The sequence below is a fragment of the Oncorhynchus mykiss genome, chromosome 15, assembly GCF_013265735.2.
Source record: "Oncorhynchus mykiss isolate Arlee chromosome 15, USDA_OmykA_1.1, whole genome shotgun sequence".
Lineage (NCBI taxonomy): Eukaryota > Metazoa > Chordata > Actinopteri > Salmoniformes > Salmonidae > Oncorhynchus > Oncorhynchus mykiss.
In genome coordinates, this window is record NC_048579.1 from 58,015,030 (window position 1) to 58,035,723 (window position 20,694).

A 20,694-nucleotide genomic window follows, 5' to 3' on the forward strand; every position below is an offset into this window, starting at 1 on the left:
ATGGCACCTGTTTGAACTTGTTATCAGTATAAAAGACACCTGTCCACAACCTCAAACAGTCACACTCCAAACTCCACTATGGCCAAGACCAAAGAGCTGTCAAAGGACACCAAACACACCGCCCGGGCAACGAAGGAGTGGCTTCGGAAGAAGCATTTCAAGGTCCTGGGGGGGCCTAGCCAGTCTCCAGATCTCAACCCCATAGAAAATCTTTGGAGGGAGTTGAAAGTCCATGTTGCCCAGCAACAGGCCCAAAACATCACTGCTCTAGAGGAGATCTGCATGGAGGAATGGGCCAAAATACCAGCAACAGTGTGTGAAAACCTTGTGAAGACTTACAGAAAACGTTTGACCTCTGTCATTGCCAACAAAGGGTATATAACAAAGTATTGAGATAAACTTTTGTTATTGATCAAATACTTATTTTCCACCATAATTTGCAAATAAATTCATAAAAAATCCTACAATGTGATTTTCAGGATTTTTTCTCCTAATTTTGTCTGTCATAGTTGAAGTGTACCTATGATGAAAATTACAGGCCTCTCTCATCTTTTTAAGTGGGAGAACTTTCGCAATTGGTGACTGACAATACTTTTTTGCCCAACTGTAGATGATATATCTATAGTAGGCCTATATTTGACACAATAGGGTTATTATCATTTGTGTCAATGCACCATCTATTATGTACTAGAGAAGGCTTTAATCCAGTTAATGTTCCTGAGCTTCTTGGTGCATTTTGGGCCTACTTAGTAAATGGCCATGTCATGGCTCCTATAGCTCTGCCACTGTAAGCCTAGGCAGATATAGATTTACTCACAGACTCAAAAGTGACGTATTGCACCTGTCCTTTACTGACACTGTCTCTATTTTCTCTCCTCACTACTATCCACTTTGGTATCTCTTCTTTTTTGTACTGTATGGTGTCTCTCTTCTGTTTCTTTGTTGCAGACTCACCCTCTTTTCGCTGTTTCAGTGTCTGTTTCGATGTTGCACGCTGACCCTCTGCTATTTTCCTGTTGGACTCTTACGATCTTCTCTCTGTTAAAGATTGATCGTCTTCGCTCTCTTTCACTTTCTCTCTATAGCTCCTAACAACAAATTGAGTGTCTCTCCTTTCTCCCCCAGGGGGCTTTACCTTCTCTGAGCTCATGCAGCGTGGAGTGCCTTTACACCTGATCGATAAGTACATGAGCGAGACCAAGGTCGTGGAGCAGCCAGAGAAGTAGTCGGACTGAGCAACCACTGATACGCCTAGGCTGCCCGGAACCTGTTGTCACACCACTAGTGATCTGCCTCTCACCAGCAGTCGAGGGAGGGGCTGGAGGGGGAGGGAGGGTTGTACTGGACTTTGGCATGGCATGCTGTGTGCGGGAGCTAGTTACCATAGAAGAAGCCAATTCATCACCAGCTTTGTGTCATCTCCTAGTATTCAAAAGGCTCTGTTTAAGCTCAGTTGCATGTTGGCAGTGTTTTGGCTGTAGCTTTTTATTTTAGATGAGTAGTGCAGGAAATGTGCAGTAGGACAAACTGTAATTTCCACCTATCTGGACATGTTTTTGTCTCTGTTGGGATTGGGAACTGTGTTTGGGGGAGGGAGCTAATGTTGAAATGTATAAACAATATGGCTTGATGTCTGTAATGCAATGTCTTGTGATTAAAGATTGAACTTCAAAAGATACAAATATTAAACAATTTCTGATCAGGTGATTTACAATAAGAATTGACAGTATTTCGCGTTCTTACAAGCATTTCGCTACACTCGCTTTAACATCTGCTAACCATGTGTATGTTACCAATAAAATTTGATTTGGGCTTTCAAACAGACAGTTATCCACCTTTTGTTTAAGCCTTACACTGCATGACGCTGTGCTTTCTCTGCCCATACTGTACTTCAGGCTTGAGCATATTCTCAGCTGTCAGGCCATCTGCGCATGCTTTCATCTTAAATTTTTTGTTTATGACTCCTGGAATAAAATAAAAACATGTAACATAGCATCCTTTATGTGTAAATATTTTTTGTAAGTGTTTTTCAGTACATAATAGGAACAAATTACAGTATTAAGATGCTTAAAGAACACGCCATATTAACTTCAGAGTGCACTCGAAACTTAAACGTTGGACTCTTACGATCTTCTTCTGTTAAAGATTGATAGTCTTCGCTCTCTCTTTTACTTTCTCTCTTTACCTCCTAACAACAAATTGAGTGTCTCTCCTTTCTCCCCCGGGAGGCTTTACCTTCTCTGAGCTCATGCAGCGTGAAATTACAGTATTAAGATGCTTAAAGAACACGCCATATTAACTTCAGAGTGCACTCAAATGTTGCAACTACAGAATAAAATGTTACAATTTTACGTTCAATGGAGCTATGTAGCTGCAGTAACCTACTGCAGTTGTAGTTCACTGCTCCTAGTGGTCAAATGACTACATTTTATTTGAAATTCCCGGCCTCATTCCCTTCCGGAGACTTGCTTCCTGCTGAAACGCAATTCTCAATCACAAACGGAAAAAATATCGACATTCATGGTTCCGCTCTAGAAAAATTACTATTCACACGTAACTGCCAAATGAGCAAGTATTTTCTGGGAGATCGCGAGAAGATATCAGTGCCTGAAACCCACAGGAACGTCAAAAGTATCGCTGGGTGATTGGCTACTTTTCGTAGCGCCGAAGCTGAAAACAATGCCACATTTCTTGTGGCCGGAGCCGCTGTCAGCCGCACAACTCAAGCGGCTAGAGGAGCACAAATATAGCGCGTCGGGTCGATCCCTGTTCGAACCTCCTTGTCAGATATATTGGAATTGGCTGGTCCAACAAATTCCAACTTGGGTAGCGCCTAATACTCTGACTATAATTGGACTGGTAATAAATATAGTCACAACTGTAGTGTTGGTGTTTTACTGCCCAACGGCAACAGAGGAGGTAAGTGCTTTGCGACCTTGGGGGGAGAAACTTTCGAGTAGCCATGTAGCAATACCCCATGACAGCATTGTAACTCTGAGATCATGTGTAACATTGTTGCAACTCGAATCCATTTACAGCACTTTTGTTATTTTACAACTGCTCAAAGCATCAGAATAGTTGGTGGACAATGTGCACAGTCCACTATCTAATGTTTTGTTCCTGGAAAGTTTGTCTAATAGCCTATGGTTGTTGACTTAATGCATTTGCTTGATTCAAATGCCAAATAAGAGTTAGTGTCAAAGTTGCCACCATGTTTGCTCATCCACTCACAAATCAAGTGAATATTAATTTTAAGGTAACTGGGAGAAAGTCTGGCTGAATGTTTGTTCAAGGAAAACTAAAGTAATATTAACTTTACCTATTGCAAGTTTGAACTTTGATTGGATCATGTAAAATAAGCAAATCGATAACAATAGGTATACAACTTCAACCATAGTCAACAAACCAATAACAGAGCGAATACGTAGGTTTTAACAATGCCACGTGTTCCTACTATGACCTGTCATCCACCTAGGTCGATTCTCTGAAGAGAGAGAGAGGGTGTGGGTGAACCTACCCTTTGCCTGTTTGGCTTCTTTTCTGTCCTTTGTATAGTGTGCGTTCAGGCGCGTGTCTCGGGTATTCAGAGACTAGTTACAATATGTTTATGAGTACTATACCTTTGTCCACCCATCCCACAGTACAGATTGGAATCTCACCACGGACACAAAGTCCAGATTCCATCGAGCTCCAGGCAGGTTTGTGCAGCAGACAATTCAACAAGGGCATTTTATATGCAGCACAAGCTGTTGTGTCAATGCAGCCATGGACTCACATGTAACCTGTCGCCATCTGAATTCTGTACATTCAGTACAGCTTTGAATAACTAGATAAAAGGGCTACCTGGCCTTGACATAAGCTGCAGCATACACCACTGTCACTGACCAACTAAAAATATGTCAAGGGTGACCCTGTACGCCTATACTCCATACCGAACTTGCCTGAGAGCCATGTGACTAAGATGACTACCTGTGTACAGAAAGGGCTTTTTTGGGGGGGCAGGGGTTACTGAAGAGCAGTTTGTTGTTGGTAGAGGAAGGGACTGGAAAACAGCAGGATATCTAGAAAGAGAAAATAACTACTGTCAAAATAGTTGTGGGTGACACACAGGCTAATACAGTAGTGTTGTGTTGAGAGAACACAGGCAAGTACAGTGCAGAGAGAAGTTAGACCAGTACAGTACATTGCAACCGCGTGGGCCCGGGCCCACCTACTGGAAGGCCAGGCCCATCAAATCAGATTGGGCAATAAAAAATGCCAATTTCTCTTTGCCCCATGGTAACATTTTGTAGAATTTCAGAAAGCCGTTTTCATATATATATATATATATATAAAAAATGTATTTATTTATTTAATGAAAAAAAATGTCCCACCCAAATTTCTTGAGGCCCACCCACCAACACATTTCTGGCTACACGACTTGTACATTGTTGTATAGAGATGATAAACACTGACTGTTAGCTCACCCCTAATGTCCAGATGGCTGGGAATACTTCAAGTCCCAGTGGTAGGAACTCACACAGTTAGGTCATCTACTTTCCTTTACCATTCTTTCACTTTTTGTTTCTTACACACTCACACGTGTGTTTGTGGGGGTGTGGGAGGGTCATTCAAATCAATAAGTTATTGAAATGTCTTTATTGAGGTATCAGGGAATGCTGTGTGCAAAGAGAGCATCGCTGTCTTGAAAGACTACAACTTGTCCCTACACTTCCAGACGAAGCATGCAGAGAAATATAGGAATATGTCTTCTTGCCAGCATACTTGGGGTCCAACATGCACGCTGCGGGGGTCTTCACGCTTTTTGATGTATTTCAGAACGGCAGTTTCCTCTGCTTGGAGCAACAGTGAAGTGGGCAGGGCATTATGGATTTATTATTTTACATCTGCAAGTAGAGTCTGAACTCGAGGTCGACCGATTCAGATTTTTCAACACCGATACCGATTATTGGAGGACAAAAAAAGCCGATAGCGATTAATCGGCTGATTTTTAAAGTGTGTGTGTGTATATATAATAATGACAATTGCAACAAATATACATTTTTGTAATAATGACAATTGCAACAATACTGAATGAACACTTTTTTATTTTAACTTAATATAATACATATGGGCTTTTGGATGGGTGTTCTTAAGGTGATTCCACAGGTTGGTGGTATTTTTTGATTTAGCCGTTGCTGACCCCATGCTTACATCTTTATCACAAATAAGACACCTTGCTTTCCCTGGTGCCAATTCCATGTCATTGTCCTACACTGGTGCTCTGCTTTTCTCTGCCATCTGTAGAACACACAAACAGCTCTTAAGTGACAATGATACTGAAGAGTCTGCTTAGGAGACAAATACTCTCAACTGTTTGAATAAAAATAAGAGTTTAAGTTGCCTGTGATGAATGTTGAAAACAAAAACTGTAATTTCTATATGCAGGAAATCCTATTTTAATAATGGACATGGTAAGAATTGACTACCAAAGTGCGAGTCATAATTCCCATGACACCTAGCAAAATCTGAAAAGCGGTTCCTTCATTTATTCCATAGGATATTTTTTAGATTAACTTAAAATAAGGTCTGTGTTTCGTGTAGGCTTACACCACCTTGCCTTTTTTATAACTGTGTAGATATCCATAGGACAAGGTAACTCTGATCAATATTGGCTAAATATAAGCGAAGATCATATTTTTTTTTTTGTGGATTTATGAAAATATTTTAACAAACGTTACTTTATCCTAGTGAGAGTTACACGAGTATCAAAACGCTGAGGCGGTTTAAGCCTGCACGAAACACAGACCTTATTTGAAGTAGATCAAGACATTCTCTATGGAAGACATGAACGGCAAAATAACGAAGGAACCCCTCTCAAGTTCAGCCGCAACTTATTACAGGAATTATAGCGACTATTTCTCTCTAAACCATATACCTTTGACTATTGCGAGCCTGCTGCTGCTGCCACCCCTCAGTCAGACTGCTCTATCAAATATCAAATCATAGACTTAACTATAATAAACACACAGAAATACGAGCCTTAGGTCAAATGGAAACTATCACCTCGAAAACAAAACATTTATTCCGTTCCGTATTTTATCTAACGTGTGGCATCCATGAGTCTAAATATTCCTGTTACATTGCACAACCTTCAATGTTGTGTCATAATTACGTAAAATTCTGGCAAATTAGTTCGCTGCCCAAACTGTTGCATATACCCTGACTCTGCGTGCAATGAACTTAAGAGAAGTGACACAATTTCACCTGGTTAAAATTGCCTGCTAACCTGGATTTCTTTTAGCTAAATATGCAGGTTTAAAAATATATACTTGTGTATTGATTTTAAGAAAGGCATTGATGTTTATGGTTAAGTACACGTTGGAGCAACGACAGTCGTTGATTGTTTTTTTTATAAGATAAGTTTAATGCTAGCTAGCAACTTACCTTGGCTTACTGCATTCGTGTAACAGGCAGGCTCCTCGTGAGGCAGGTGGTTAGAGCGTTGGACTAGTTAACTGTAAGGTTGCAAGATTGGATCCCCCGAGCTGACAAGGTAAAAATCTGTCGTTCTGCCTCGTTCCTAGGCCGTCATTGAAAATAAGAATGTGTTCTTAACTGACTTGCCTAGTTAAATAAAGATTAAATAAAGGTGTAAAAAATAAATACATTAAAAGAATTGGCAAAATTGGTGCCCAAAAATACCGATTTCCGATTGTTATGAAAAACTTGAAATCGGCCCTAATTAATCGGCCATTCCGATTAATCGGTCGACCTCTAGTCTGAACATCAGACAGAATGGCATTGTCTCCCTCAATCTGTGCAATGGCTACTGCTATAGGTTTCAGGTGTTTCAGGCTGCTTGCCACTCTCTCCCGAAATACATCACCCATGAGGATCCTCTTGATGGGGCTGTCCATATCGCCAGACTGTGATATGGCCATTTCTTGGAGACTCCTTCCCCTCTAGGAGACTGTCAAACATGATGACAACGTCATGCTAGGCAGCTTCAAATGTGGTGCTCTTGTTCTTCTCACTTTGCTTGGTGAGGTAGATTGCTGCTATAACTTGATGACCCTTCACATACCTAACCATTTCCTTGGCTCTCTTGTAGAGTGTATCCATTGTTTTCAGTGCCATGATGTCCTCGAGGAGCAGATTCAATGCATGAGCAGCACAGCCAATGGGTGTAATGTGAGGATAGGACTCCTCCACTTTAGACCAAGCAGCCTTCATGTTCGCAGCATTGTCTGTCACCAGTGCAAATACCTTCTGTGGTCCAAGGTCATTGACTGCCTTCAGCTCATCTGCAATGTAGAGACCGGTATTTCTGTTGTCCCTTGTGTCTGTGCTCTTCTAGAATACTGGTTGAGGGGTGGAGATGATGTAGTTAATTATTCCTTGCCCACGAACATTTGACCACCCATCAGAGATGATTGCAATACAATCTGCTTTCTCTGTGATTTGCTTGACCTTCACTTAAACTCTGTTGAACTCTGCATCCAGAAAATGAGTAGATAAAGCATGTCTGGTTGAAGGGGAGTATGCTGGGCAAAGAACATTCAGAAATCTCTTCCAATACACATTGCCTGTGAGCATCAGAGGTGAACCAGTTGCATACATAGCTCGAGCAAGACATTCATCAGCACTTCTCTTACTACGTTCCTCCATTGAGTCAAAAAAAGTTCTGATTCCAGGAGGACAATTAGCTGTTGCTATCGATAAGATTCATCATCATTTTCACCTCGAATAGAAGTAGAGGGACTTTTGTCAGAGGTTGCTTGTGAGTGCTGAGGGTACTTTATGCACTAGGCCAGATGCTTCTGCATCTTTGTTGCATTCTTCATGTATGATTTGGCACAGTATTTGTAAATGTACACAGCTTTTCCTTCTATATTAGCCGCAGTGAAAGATAGTGCCCGTGGCATTTTTCTGTAATGATTAGGAAAAAATGAGTTAAAAAATCCAAATACAATTCCATGTACAGATAAATAGTTAAGCAGTTAGATTAAACAACTCCTTTGTAAGATGCATGTTTTAACCTGTTAGAGCTCTAGGGGCGCTATTTCATTTTTGGATAAAAAACGTTCCCGTTTTAAGCGCGATATTTTGTCACGAAAAGATGCTCGACTATGCATATTCTTGACAGTTTTGGAAAGAAAACACTCTGAAGTTTCAGAATCTGCAAAGATTTTGTCTGTAAGTGCCCCAGAACTCATTCTACAGGCGAAAGCAAGATGATGCATCACCCAGGAATTAGCAGAATTTCTGAAGCTCTGTTTTCCATTCTCTCCTTATATGGCTGTGATTGCGCAACGAATGAGCCTACACTTTCTGTCGTTCGCCCAAGGTCTTAGCAGCATTGTGACGTATTTGTAGGCATATCATTGGAAGATTGACCATAAGAGACTACATTTTCCAAGTGTCCGCCTGGTGTCCTGCGTCGAATTCGGTGCGCAATTGCCAGCTGCTTCTACTTTACCATTTGATTCAGGGGAGAAAGCATGTGTCCAAGAACGATGTATCAATGAAGAGATATGTGAAAAACACCTTGATGATTGATTCTAAACAACGTTTGCCATGTTTTCAGTCGATATTATGGAGTTAATTTGGAAAAAAGTTTGCGTTTTGAGGACTGAATTTATGGATTTTTTTTGGTAGCCAAATGTGATGTATAAAACGGAGCTATTTCTAATACACAAGGAATCTTTTTGGAAAAACTGAGCATCTGCTATCTAACTGAGAGTATCCTCATTGAAAACATCAGAAGTTCTTCAAAGGTAAATTATTTTATTTGAAGGCTTTTATGTTTTTGTTAATGTTGCGTGCTGGATGCTAACGCTAATGCTAACGCTAAATGCTAACGCGAAATGCTAACTCTAGCTAGCTACTTTTACACAAATTATTGTTTTCCTATGGTTGAGAAGCATATTTTGAAAATCTGAGATGAGTGTTGTTTACAAAAGGCTAAGCTTGAGAGATGGCATATTTATTTCATTTCATTTGCGATTTTCATAAATAGTTAACGTTGTGTTATGCTAATGAGCTTGCTGATAGATTTACACAATCCTGGATACAGGGGTTTTTTCATAGCTAAACGTGACGCAGAAAACGGAGCGATTTGTCCTAAACAAATAATCTTTCAGGAAAAACTGAACATTTGCTATCTGAGTCTCCTCATTGAAAACATCTGAAGTTCTTCAAAGGTAAATGATTTTTTTGAATGCTTTTCTGTTTTTTTGTGTAAATGTTGCCAGCTAAATGCTAATGCTAAATGCTACGTTAGCCATCAATACTGTTACACAAATGCTTGTTTTGCAATGGTTGAGAAGCATATTTTGAAAATCTGAGATGACAGTGTTGTTAACAAAAGGCTAAGCTTGAGAGCTAGCATATTTATTTCATTTCATTTGCGATTTTCATGAATAGTTAACGTTGCGTTATGGTAATGAGCTTGAGTCTGTATTCACGAACCCGGATCCGGGATGGGGAGATCAGAAAGGTTAAAATTAAACATGTATGGAAACAGGTGAATTAACACTCCTCAGTTAGCAGGCTCAAGCACGCTAAAACCCACATGGTAGCAAAAACTAACTAGCAGAAATTGTTAGCAATGATTTAAACACACTTTGATGTAGGCTACTATTTACTAGTTAACAAAAAATCATGTATGTCATATTAAATATATTCTTCCCACCCAGTATTGTAATCAAAACTTACCAGAAAGCATGTAGTCCTTGGCTCAGACAGTGTAGTAGTGTGGGCTCAATAGTATCTCATTCGTGTGCAAGATCTTGAGAATCAGCTGTACATGTGATGGAAGAATGCACTGTGCATGTAGAGGGTTGCAATTCCATTGAATTGGGGATAGTTTAACCAAAATATGCCACAATACCTAGAATTGCCTTGTGTATCCCACAAAAAAAGGTTCACTGTTATAAACAAACTTTTTTTTATGAATTTAAGCAAAATACCCCAAATTCAAACCCTTTGCAACCCTAGACATAGTGTGTTGAGGACATCGCAGAGAATATAGAACAACAGTTGAAAGACAAGGTAAAGGATTTCACCTATTTCTCCTTGGCCCTGGATAAGAGCAGTGATGAACGCGACACAGGGCGCAGTTGTTGATATTACCAGGCATAACCCCAGACATTGAAATTACAGAGGAGCTTGCTTCAGAGCAGTCAATGAAGACGACAACCACAGGGAAATATTTATTGAAGGAGGTTAATAAGTGTGTGGCCAAGCTGGGACTGAGTTTTGAAATGTTATCCAGCGTGACCACTGATGGGTGCCCAAACTTGACAGGAAAAAACGTTGGCCTTTTGGAGAGGACACAAGATCAAGTAGCTGAGCTGAACCCAGATCAGAAAATAATTTTCTTGAATTGCATTATTCATCAGGAGGTGCTCTGTCAATGTGTTCTGAAAATGAGCCATGTTGTGGATACATTCACTAAAGTGGTAAACTTCATAAGAGCAACATCTTTAAACTACATGCAGTTTGTCTCCCTGTTGGAAGAGACAGAGTCGGGTCATGCAGATCTCCACTACCACACAAACGTGAGATGGCTGAGTTTGGGGAAGGTGCTTAAAACTTCTTATGGCTGCAGAGGCAGTATTGAGTAGCTTGGATGAAAGGTGCCCAGAGTAAACGACCTGCTCCTCAGTCTCAGTTGCTAATATATGCATGTTAGTATTGGATAGAAACCCATCTGAAGTTTCTAAAACTGTTTGAATGATGTCTGTGAGTATAACACATAACTCATATGGCAGGCAAAAACCTGAGAAGAAATCCAAACAGGAAGTGAGAAATCTGAGGTTGGTATATTTTCAACCCAGGCCCTATTGAATTCACATTGGGATATGAATGAGGTTGCACTTCCTAGGGCTTCCACTAGATGTCAACCGTCTTTAGAAACTTGAATGAGGCTTCTGCTGTGTTGTGGGACTGAATAAGAGCTGAATGAGTCAGGTTACTGGCAGAGAGCCATTTCCTGGTCACGTGCATTCCACATGATATCGACTTGCGTTCCGTTGCTACTGTAGACACAAAGGAATTCTCCGGTTGGAATTTTATTTAAGATTTATGATAAAAACATCCTAATGATTGATTCTATACTTAGTTTGAAATGTTTCTTTGACCTGTAATATAACTTTTAGAAGTTTTTGTCCAAACGCATGAGCATTTGGATATGTGTACCTAACGCTAACAAAAGTAGATACTTGGACATAAATAACGGACATTATCGAACAAATCATGCATTTATTGTGGAACTGCGATTCCTGGGAGTGCATTCTGATGAAGATCATCAAAGGTAAGGGAATATTTGTAATGTAATTTCTGGTTTCTGTTGACTCCAACATGGCGGCTAATTTGATTCATTTTCTGAGCGCCGTCTCAGATTATTGCATGGTTTGCTTTTTCCGTAAAGTTGTTTTGAATTCTGACAACGGTTGCATTAAGGAGAAGTACATCTATAATTCCATGTGTATAACTTGTATTTATGATGAGTATTTCTGTTGAATCGATGTGGTTATGCAAAATCACTGGATGTTTTTGGAACTAGTGAACGTAACGCGCCAATGTAAACTCTGATTTTTTTATATAAATAGGAACTTTATCAAACAACATGCATATATTGTGTAACATGAAGTCCTATGAGTGTCATCTGATGAAGATCAAAGGTTAGTGATTAATTTTATCTCTTTGTGTTTTTTGTGACTCCTCTCTTTGGCTGGAAAAATGGCTGTGTTTTTCTGTGGCTTGGTGGTGACCTAACATAATCGTTTGTGGTGCTTTCGCCGTAAAGCCTATTTGAAATCGGACACTGTGGTGTGATTAACAACAAGATTACCTTTAAAACCGTATAAGATATATGTATGTTTGAGGAATTTTAATTATGAGATTTCTGTTTTGAATTTGGCTCCCTGCACTTTCACTGGCTGTTGTCATATCATCCCGTTAACGGGATTTCAGCCCTAAGAAGTGTTAAAAGGGTGTGGGACCTGAAGTAGAGATTGCTGAGTTTTTGCAAATGAAAGGAAAATATTATGTGGATCAACTGCAAGATAAAGAATGGTTGGCTGACTTTGTCTTCACCGTGGACATCATGGCCTTCCATGAATTAACTGAATTCCAAACTACAAGGGAAGGGCCTTTTGTAACATCATATGTACAGCCTTGTCAAAGCCTTCAAGGGAAAATTACTCCTCCTGACCCACCAAGTAGAAGCCAACAACCTTCCGACACTACTAGTCTGTTCCCTATCAGATGACCTTCTGACACTACTAGTCTGTTCCCTATCAGATGACCAGCGGGAGAAGTATACATCGCTGCTGCGTGCTTTGAACTGTGAGTTTTCTCGTCATTTTGAGGATTTCCAAGTGTTGGAAAATGACATGCTGTTGGTTTCCTCTCCTTTCACCTTCAATGTGGATAACGCTACCACTGACCTGCAACTTGAGCTTATCGATCTTCAGTCTGATGCAGTGATTGGAGAAATATTGAAAACGATGTCACTGACGAGGTTCTATGCATCTTTCGATGAACAACACTTTCCAAAGGTTAGGAGTCATGCTGAGAATATGTTTGTACTGTTTGGATCAACCTATGGATGTAAACAGACATTTTCAGTGATGAAATATAACAAGTCAAGGCACAGATCATCTCTTAGTGACTCTCACCTCTCAGCAATCCTGCACATAGCGACGTCAGAAACTATACCTGACTTCACTGCTCTTGTCAATGCCCATCAGACTTAGTAGTTTTTAAATGTAATTTTGAGCTCTCTCGTGTTACTCGTGTTGCATACCTGTTAACAAGAGTTCTGTCTGTGATGCTGAATGCACAGTATTTCTCCCTCCATGTAGTTCATTGCATGTTTAATAATGAAAATACCTAACAAAATGAGAACATGGATGTCGTTTATTTCTGTGCATGTAAAAAAAAAAAAGTAAAATAAGTGGCATATCTGGATGTGATTTTACAGTAGATACATCTGTCAAAATAATTGCCCAGGCCTGCAATATGCTGTTTTGCCTTTCAAATCATTTTGTAGAAAACAGCTGTAGTAAGCATACGTTTTAGGAAATGTTAGAACGTGTCTGTTAGAGAAAGCAAACTCGTGTTGAAGGAAACTTGTCCAACTCTCAGTTTTGCAAGAAGTGACTCGAAATAAGATAAACAACTTTCCCCGATGTGTGTCATGGCTTTCTTCAATCTTCACTGATTTGGTAATACACCCTGCATCTCATGTAAACAAAGTCTGTTTGTCTTCTGACTTGGAGTTAACAAAGACCGAGATCTTTCTCTTCAACGGGGGATGGTGGAGGAAAAGTTTGTCCTATTTGAAATTGAAACCAGGTCATTCCATCGTCTTGTTTAATCAAATTTCTCTCCCTCCCTTTCTCGCTCTCCCTCCTTCCCCCCTCTCGCTCTCCCTCCTTCCCCCCTCTCGCTCTCCCTCCTTCCCTCCCTCTGTCTTCCTACCTCTTTCCAGGCTCCAGCATGGGCCTTCATTCTGAGTGCGTTGGGCCTGTTCATCTATCAGTCGCTGGATGCCATCGATGGGAAGCAGGCCCGGAGGACAAACAGCAGCTCTGCACTGGGGGAGCTCTTTGACCACGGCTGTGATGCTGTCTCCACAGGTGCGGGCAAAATAATTTTTGTTGTTGCCTGTTTTCATTTGTGGTGCTTTACAGTACCTGACCAAGTGTGTTTCAAGCAGTGGGGCTCCCCTGTACTTTTGTCTAGAGTCTGGACTAGACTGAATTTAGTGTTTAGCTTCATAGCAACCAGTGTGTCATATTGAATGACAACATACATTGTTCTATGCGTCAGAAGTACAGTGCCTTGCAAAAGTATTCATCCCCCTTGGTGTTTTTCCTATTTTGTTGCATTACAACCTGTAATTTAAATGGATATTTATTTGTATTTCAGGTAATGTATATACACAAAATATTCCAAATTGATGAAGTGAAATGTAAAAAATAACTGAAAAGTGGTGCGTGGGGCAAAAAAGTATTTAGTCAGCCACCAATTGTGCAAGTTCTCCCACTTAAAAAGATGAGAGGCCTGTAATTTTCATCATAGGTACACTTCAACTATGACAGACAAAATGAGAAAAAAAATCCAGAAAATCACATTGTAGGATTTTTTTATGAATTTGATTTGCAAATTATGGTGGAAATAAAGTATTTGGTCAAGTACCTGAAACATTTGACCCAAGTTAAACAATTTAAAGGCAATACATACACTAAATTAGTATTTGGTAGCAAACTTCTGACCCACTGGGAATGTGATGACCGAAATAAAAGATGAAATAAATCATTCTCTCTACTATTATTCTGATATTTCACTTTCTTAAAATAAAGTAGGGATCCTAACTGACCTAAAACAGGGAATTTTTACTAGGATTAAATGTCAGGAATTGTTGAAATGTATTCAGCAAAGGTGTATGTAAACTTCTGACTTCAACTGTATACACCTGTTCTGAAAGACCACAGAGTCTGCAACACCACTAAGCAAGGGGCACCACCAAGCAAGCGGCACCATGAAGACCAAGGAGCTCTCCAAACAGGTCAGGGACAAAGTTGTGGAGAAGTACAGATCAGGATTGAGGTTTTTTTATATCTGAAACTTTGAACATCCCACAGAGCACCATTTTAAATCCATTATTTTTTTTTAAATAGAAAGAATATGGCACCACAACAAACCTGCCAAGAGAGGGCTGCCCACCAAAACTCAGACCAGGCAAGGAGGGCATTAATCAGAGAGGCAACAAAGAGACCAAAGATAACCCTGAAGGAGCTGCAAAGCTCCACAGCTGAGATTGGAGTGTCTGTCCATAGGACCACTTTAAGCCGTACACTCCGCAGAGCTGAGCTTGACAGAAAAGTGGCCAGAAAAAAAAAGCCATTAAAGAAAAAAATAAGCAAATACAAAAGGCATGTGGGAGGGTCCTCAAATGTATGAAAGAAGGTACTCTGTTCAGAAATTGAGCTTTTTGGCCATCAAGGAAAACGTAGGGTTTGTGCCAAACAGCGTCTCTCATCACCCGAGGACACCATCCCCACAGTGAAGTATGGTGGTGGCAGCATCATGCTGTGGAGATGTTTTTCATTGGCATGGACTGGGAAACTGGTCAGGATTGAAGGATGGTGCTAAATACAGGGAAATTCTTGAAGGAAACCTGTTTCAGTCTTCCAAAGATTTGAGACTGGGACAGAGGTTCACCTTCCAGGAAGACAATGACCCAAAGCATATTGCTAAAGCAACACTTGAGGGGTTTAAGGGGAAACATTTAAATGTCTTGGAGTGGCCTAGTCAAAGCCCAGACCTCAACCCAATTGAGAATCTGTGGTATGACTTAAAGATTGCTGTACACCTGTAGAACCCATTCAACTTGAAGGTGCTGGAGCAGTTTTGCCTTGAATAATGGGCAAACATTCCAGTGACTAGATGTGCCATACCGCAAGAGACTTGCAGCTGTAATTGCTGCAAAAGGGGGCTCTACATCTTCAAAGTAGGCATGTTGTATCAATCAAACGATACAAACCCCTCAAATCTATTTTAATTCCAGGTTGTAAGGCAACAAAATGGGAAAAATGCCAAGGGGGTGAATACTTTCTCAAGCCACTGTATGACACATTGTTGCTCATTTAGTTCTGTCTCTCTCTTCTCTCTCTCCAGTTTTTGTTTCCGTGGGAACATGTATGTCCTGTGGGATAGGAAGCTACCCTGATTGGATGTTCTTCTGTGGCTTTGTGGGGATGTTCATGTTCTTCTGTGCACACTGGCAAACCTATGTTTCCGGAACGCTGCGCTTTGGCCTGTAAGTAGAAATGATGCCCAATTATATTATTTGTTTACATGTTGCTAGACAGATAACAACCTTTTTGTTTTTGACATAGTACTTAAGTCTAGTCCATCGTGCTTCATAAAATATACAGTCTTGTTCTGATCTGAGTTCTATAAATTCTCTCCACCCAGGGTTGATGTGACAGAGGTCCAGATTGCCATCGTTGTCATGTATGTGATGTCAGCTTTTGGTGGCGTGGCCCTTTGGGACTACAGGGTATGGCTTCAATACATTTATCTATCCATGCACACAAACCTAACACGCACTCCCATACCCACTCATACACTCTCTTTCTTTCCTTTTCTGTCAACTAAGCCGTAGGATTTGGAGACTTGGACATTTTACACCAACATTTGGCACGATATGACGACACAAATTTTACCCCAACATTTGGCACTTTAAGGCAACATAACCAATCCTTAACATGTACTGTATAACCACTCAACCAACCAACCCCACAACAACAATCTACTAGTTATTAAATAGTCCTTTTTGTTTCACTTTCACTCTGTGCAGCCTGTGGAGGCTTAACGACTAAACGTCACAATCAGAAGTAAGAAGGTAATTATGGGTAGCTAATCCATCGTGGCGTAGACATGATCACATGATCTGGCTAGCAAACAGCTGATGTCACCACGCAATATTATTGGCTTCTCCTCCCATCTTGGCCTCAGCAGCATGCCCCGCCCACCCACAGCTTACTGGTGTAAACAACGCTAGCTGCTGTGACAGAAGTTAAGTTCTATTAATTGAAACTCTTGGTTGTTTTACCCTCTTGTAGTTGCCCGTCCTTGGGGTGAAGCTGTACGCCTTCCCCATCATGGGCATCATTGGGGGAGCCGTGTACTCCTGCTATAACTACTTCCACGTCATCCTCAACGGGGGCGTCGGCAAGAACGGCTCCACCGTGGCTGTAAGTATTATTATGTAATGACGTGTTTAGCTAAATATTTGGGTTGATGTTTTTCTATTACGTTTAAGTCTTAACATCCGACCTGGTAGGAAAACGTTACATATACAGTGCCTTCAGAAAGTATTCATACCCCTTGACTTATTCCACATTTTGTTTTTTTAAATGAATTCAAAAAAAATGTTTTCAATTTTTTTTTGCTAATGTATTGAAAATGAAATGCAGAAATATCTCATTTACACAAGTATTCACGCCCCTGAGTCAAGTACTTTGTAGAAGCACCTTTTAAAAGAGCTTTCCAAAACTGGATTGTGCAACATTTTCCCATTTTTATTATTTTCTAAATTCTTCAAGCTCTACCAAATTGGTTGTTTTTCATTGCTAGACAACCATTTTCAGGTGTTGCTATGGATTTTCATGTAGATATAAGTCAAAACTGTAACTCGGCCACTCGGGAACATTCACGGTCTTCTTGGTAAGCAAGTCCAGTGTATTATGTTCTTCTGAAATAGACTACATTTTCTTCATATCATGTTTCTTTAGACCGGTCTAAAATAAATGGATTTATTGTGAATGTGTAGGCGATATTACATGGATTTATTAGAATATTTCAAATGTAGATGTTCCAAAAGTCTGCATCAGTGGCTTGTTTGGAAGCCAGGAGATGCTAAATGTGTTTGTTAATTAACAGTCAATTTCCGTGAGGCCTGCAGTTATTTGCTTGACAATCACCGGCTGATGAAATTTCGTAGCGACTAAATGTGGAAAAATTCAAGCAGTGTTAATTTTTTCTGAGTGCTTTTAAGTTATGTACCCAGTAGGTCCCTCAGGTCCTCTGGTACTGGCCTTTCAACTATCCTAAATCCTAGGACCAAGAGGCAAGGAGAGGCAGACTTTAGGTATTATGCCCCCAGCCTCTGGAATAGCCTGCCAGAGAACCTGAGGGAGGCTGAAACTGTGGACATATTTAAGAGGTCTTAAAACACATATTTTTAGCTTTGCTTTTCCTTAGGGTGCTTTTTAGTTGTTCAGTTTCTGTTTATGTAGTAAATATTTCAGCATTTTATTTTCATTTGTTTTTTTCTGTAAAACACATTGCGTTGCATTCCATGTCTGAAATGTGCTGTATAAATAAAACTGGATTTCATGTGAAGGCACTGTACATTTTAGGACAATAAACACTTTTTTTGGCTTATATTCTAGGTTAACAATTCAAAGTTATTCACTATTTTGCCGTGTGTTCCTTAGGACACCAGTGTGCTGGCACCAGGTATGCACATCGGCCTCATCCTCACACTGGCCTTCATCATCTTTAAGAAGTCATCCAACCAGCTTTTTGAGCTGCACCCCTGCCTCTACATCCTGACTTTCGGCATGGTCGTCGCCAAGATCGCCAACAAGCTAGTTGTGAGCGCTCCATTTAATATAATAGTCTTCACTTTCTTACTTTGCTGTCATCTCTCAATCTATTCATCTCTCTAGTCTACTGTCTGATGGGAAATTCATAAAAAAATATATTTTTCTGTCTTTCTGGAGTGTCTTATCAAGCAAGCAATGAATACTTTTCCTCCCATAAATGGGACCTCTATATGTAACAGTGAAAGCTGTACCAGTATTTACCTTAGCTCATTCATTAGCTCTGCTCCTCCTGTAATATCTCTATGTTCCTTTTTGTGTTCCTCTGTCCTTGTCAGGTGGCCCACATGACCAAGAGTGAGCTTTATCTCCCAGACACGGCGTTCATCGGGCCTGGCCTCCTCTTCCTCAACCAGTACTTCAACAGCTTCATCGACGAGCACATAGTCCTCTGGATCGCAATGGTGAGTTCTCACGTCTTCACTATTCCGTACTTCTGTCATCAAACTGTTTTCGTACAGGTCTGGTGTCATTTTCAACCCACTTCAGTTGATATTTCCACATAGATAGGAGCAGAAGTTTCCCCCAACCACAAACTGCCCGGGAACACCTGCCCTATGTGCATCAAGTCCATTTATCATGCCGGTCCTTGTATTTCCTCCACAGGTCCTGTCGTTGATTGACTTGACGCGCTACTGCACAGGCGTGTGCATCCAGATCGCCTCTCACCTGCGCATTCACGTGTTCAGCATCACGGCGCAAGCTGCCCTCAAACGCAACTGACGTTTTGCCCGGCGGAAGGAGGCGGAGGACGCCGCCCCGCTCTTGAAAGCAGACGACGATGATGAAGAGGTCCCCTCCACCCCAAACCTCAGCAGCCTTGACACAGTGACCACCTCTGACTAAAGGTTGCCTGTAATAACACTAGAGTAATGACAGGAACGACGTAACCACCCCTGATTAGATCCATCGTCAAGGGTAACACTCTGGTCTGTATCTCACTGGATGAGTGCAGAGTAGCTGGCATGGAAATAAGTTGGTTGGTTTTTCTTTGTCTCCGTATAGGAAGTAATCACTACCTGAGGTAATCTGAGACTCAGATTTGATAAATATCATCAGACCGGTTTTAACATCCTCCATTATTTTCAGCTCATTTAATTTAGACTACATCATTACACTATGGGTAAAAGCTACAATACATTTTTTTTGGCAAAGATCAAATGTTTCTCAGTGATCAGATAAAGGAGTTGCTTTGTGTTTTTCCCCCCTTGAATTTGGTTTCTCTCAATTGTTTTAACTTACAATTGATACATATTCCTATCTAATTGACCTATATTCAATGTTGTAAAGTTAGAGGCTACAGTACTAGACACATTTGTCTTTACTTAACAGCCTCTTGTTAAACAATGTGATATCATTGTTCAAATTGATATTGTAGCTCTTAATCATTCACTAGTCATGTTTATTTAATGAATGAGACCCAATCTGACATGAAATGAACTCGATCAGTGCTAGGAAATACAAAATAAATCAACCTTTCAACCTCGGAAAACTTCCAAAAGTAGAATGAGACATTCCTAATGAGGTATGGTACGTTAATTGTCAAGGACTGCAGGTGAAGGGGCAAGGGTCTGGGTTAACGCTGAAAACAGTGACATTTCTTCTACAAGGGCTTCCATCTGACTGTGAATCCCCAGTGTATCCAGCACCATGTAACCTCAACTCTACTCCAGTTGAAGTCCTTGTAGTCATGTTGATGTGTTAACACCAGAGTCCCATCTGCTTTCAACGTTCTTCTCCGTAAAGGGCTAATTATTTGATTGTACAGAATTCTGTTTGGCGCCTTAAATGTTTTTGAATCCTTTGTTTTAATTTTAAAAATTTGAAGCAGTTTAGGAGCAAGTACTAAAATGTTTATTTTCTGCATCACTATGAAACCAGTATTTATGGTTGAAGTATCAGACAATATACGTAACACTGAGAACGTTGTACTGGAACTTATTTTACTGTTTACTATAATTCTGTACTGGAAGCCATCTTTTTTTTCCCCATCACATTTAGAAAATGCATTAGGAAAATGCATTTGGTACATTGTGATTTGTTGAACGGTATGATTCTGAACTGTTTCAGGCCATAGCTGAATGCATTGTTTGACAACTTTAGGATAGACAGACAAAGGGATGCAACGGTGTATTGTTTTGCCTCTGCGGTCATGTAACTATTGGAACAAAGATAAGTAAATCAAGAACCCCTACTCTAGGAATATGCCCACCGTACCATAGAGAAAATGCCCCTAAAAAGGACATTTTGACTCGCAGATATTTCTGGGTAGAATTCCAATGAGAGCCTTCAGATTACGTAACATTTCAATAACTTTGTCTGGAAATAACAGCCAACCTTAAGTTAGCCACCTGTTTTTGTTCAATCAGGGTGTGAACTTAAACTATGCATTAAATGCCACATGCTCAATTTTAACATGGTATTGCACTATTCAATACAAGTGAAACATCTTTATACTAAAGTTCAAAATGATTGTAATAAAGAAATATTTTCCATTCAACAAATTCCATTTCATAATTTAAAG

At 40.3% G+C, this 20,694-nt stretch overlaps 2 protein-coding genes across 21 annotated transcripts in view; both read left to right on the forward strand.

Moving 5' to 3' along the window:
- The window catches only part of LOC110490765 (myosin-binding protein C, slow-type), a 37,111-nt gene extending 35,116 nt beyond the window's left edge, over positions 1-1,995 (forward strand). For all 20 annotated transcript variants that reach the window (XM_036944791.1, XM_036944785.1, XM_036944787.1 and 17 more), the window contains one exon: positions 1,126-1,995. Coding sequence is in view for 19 of the 20 variants with exons in the window: in XM_036944785.1 (XP_036800680.1) it covers positions 1,126-1,226 (101 nt within the window). In the remaining variant the exon portion in view is untranslated. The remainder of the gene's footprint in view (positions 1-1,125) is intronic.
- Positions 1,996-2,446: 451 nt separating this feature from the next.
- Positions 2,447-20,670, forward strand: LOC110490419 (cholinephosphotransferase 1). The gene is made up of 8 exons (XM_036944805.1): positions 2,447-2,919; positions 13,484-13,631; positions 15,676-15,817; positions 15,976-16,060; positions 16,626-16,757; positions 18,003-18,161; positions 18,449-18,574; positions 18,777-20,670. The coding sequence occupies exons 1-8, from the start codon at positions 2,680-2,682 to the stop codon at positions 18,891-18,893; spliced, it is 1,149 nt and encodes a 382-aa protein (XP_036800700.1). The 5' UTR covers positions 2,447-2,679; the 3' UTR covers positions 18,894-20,670.
- The last annotated feature ends 24 nt before the right edge of the window (positions 20,671-20,694 follow it).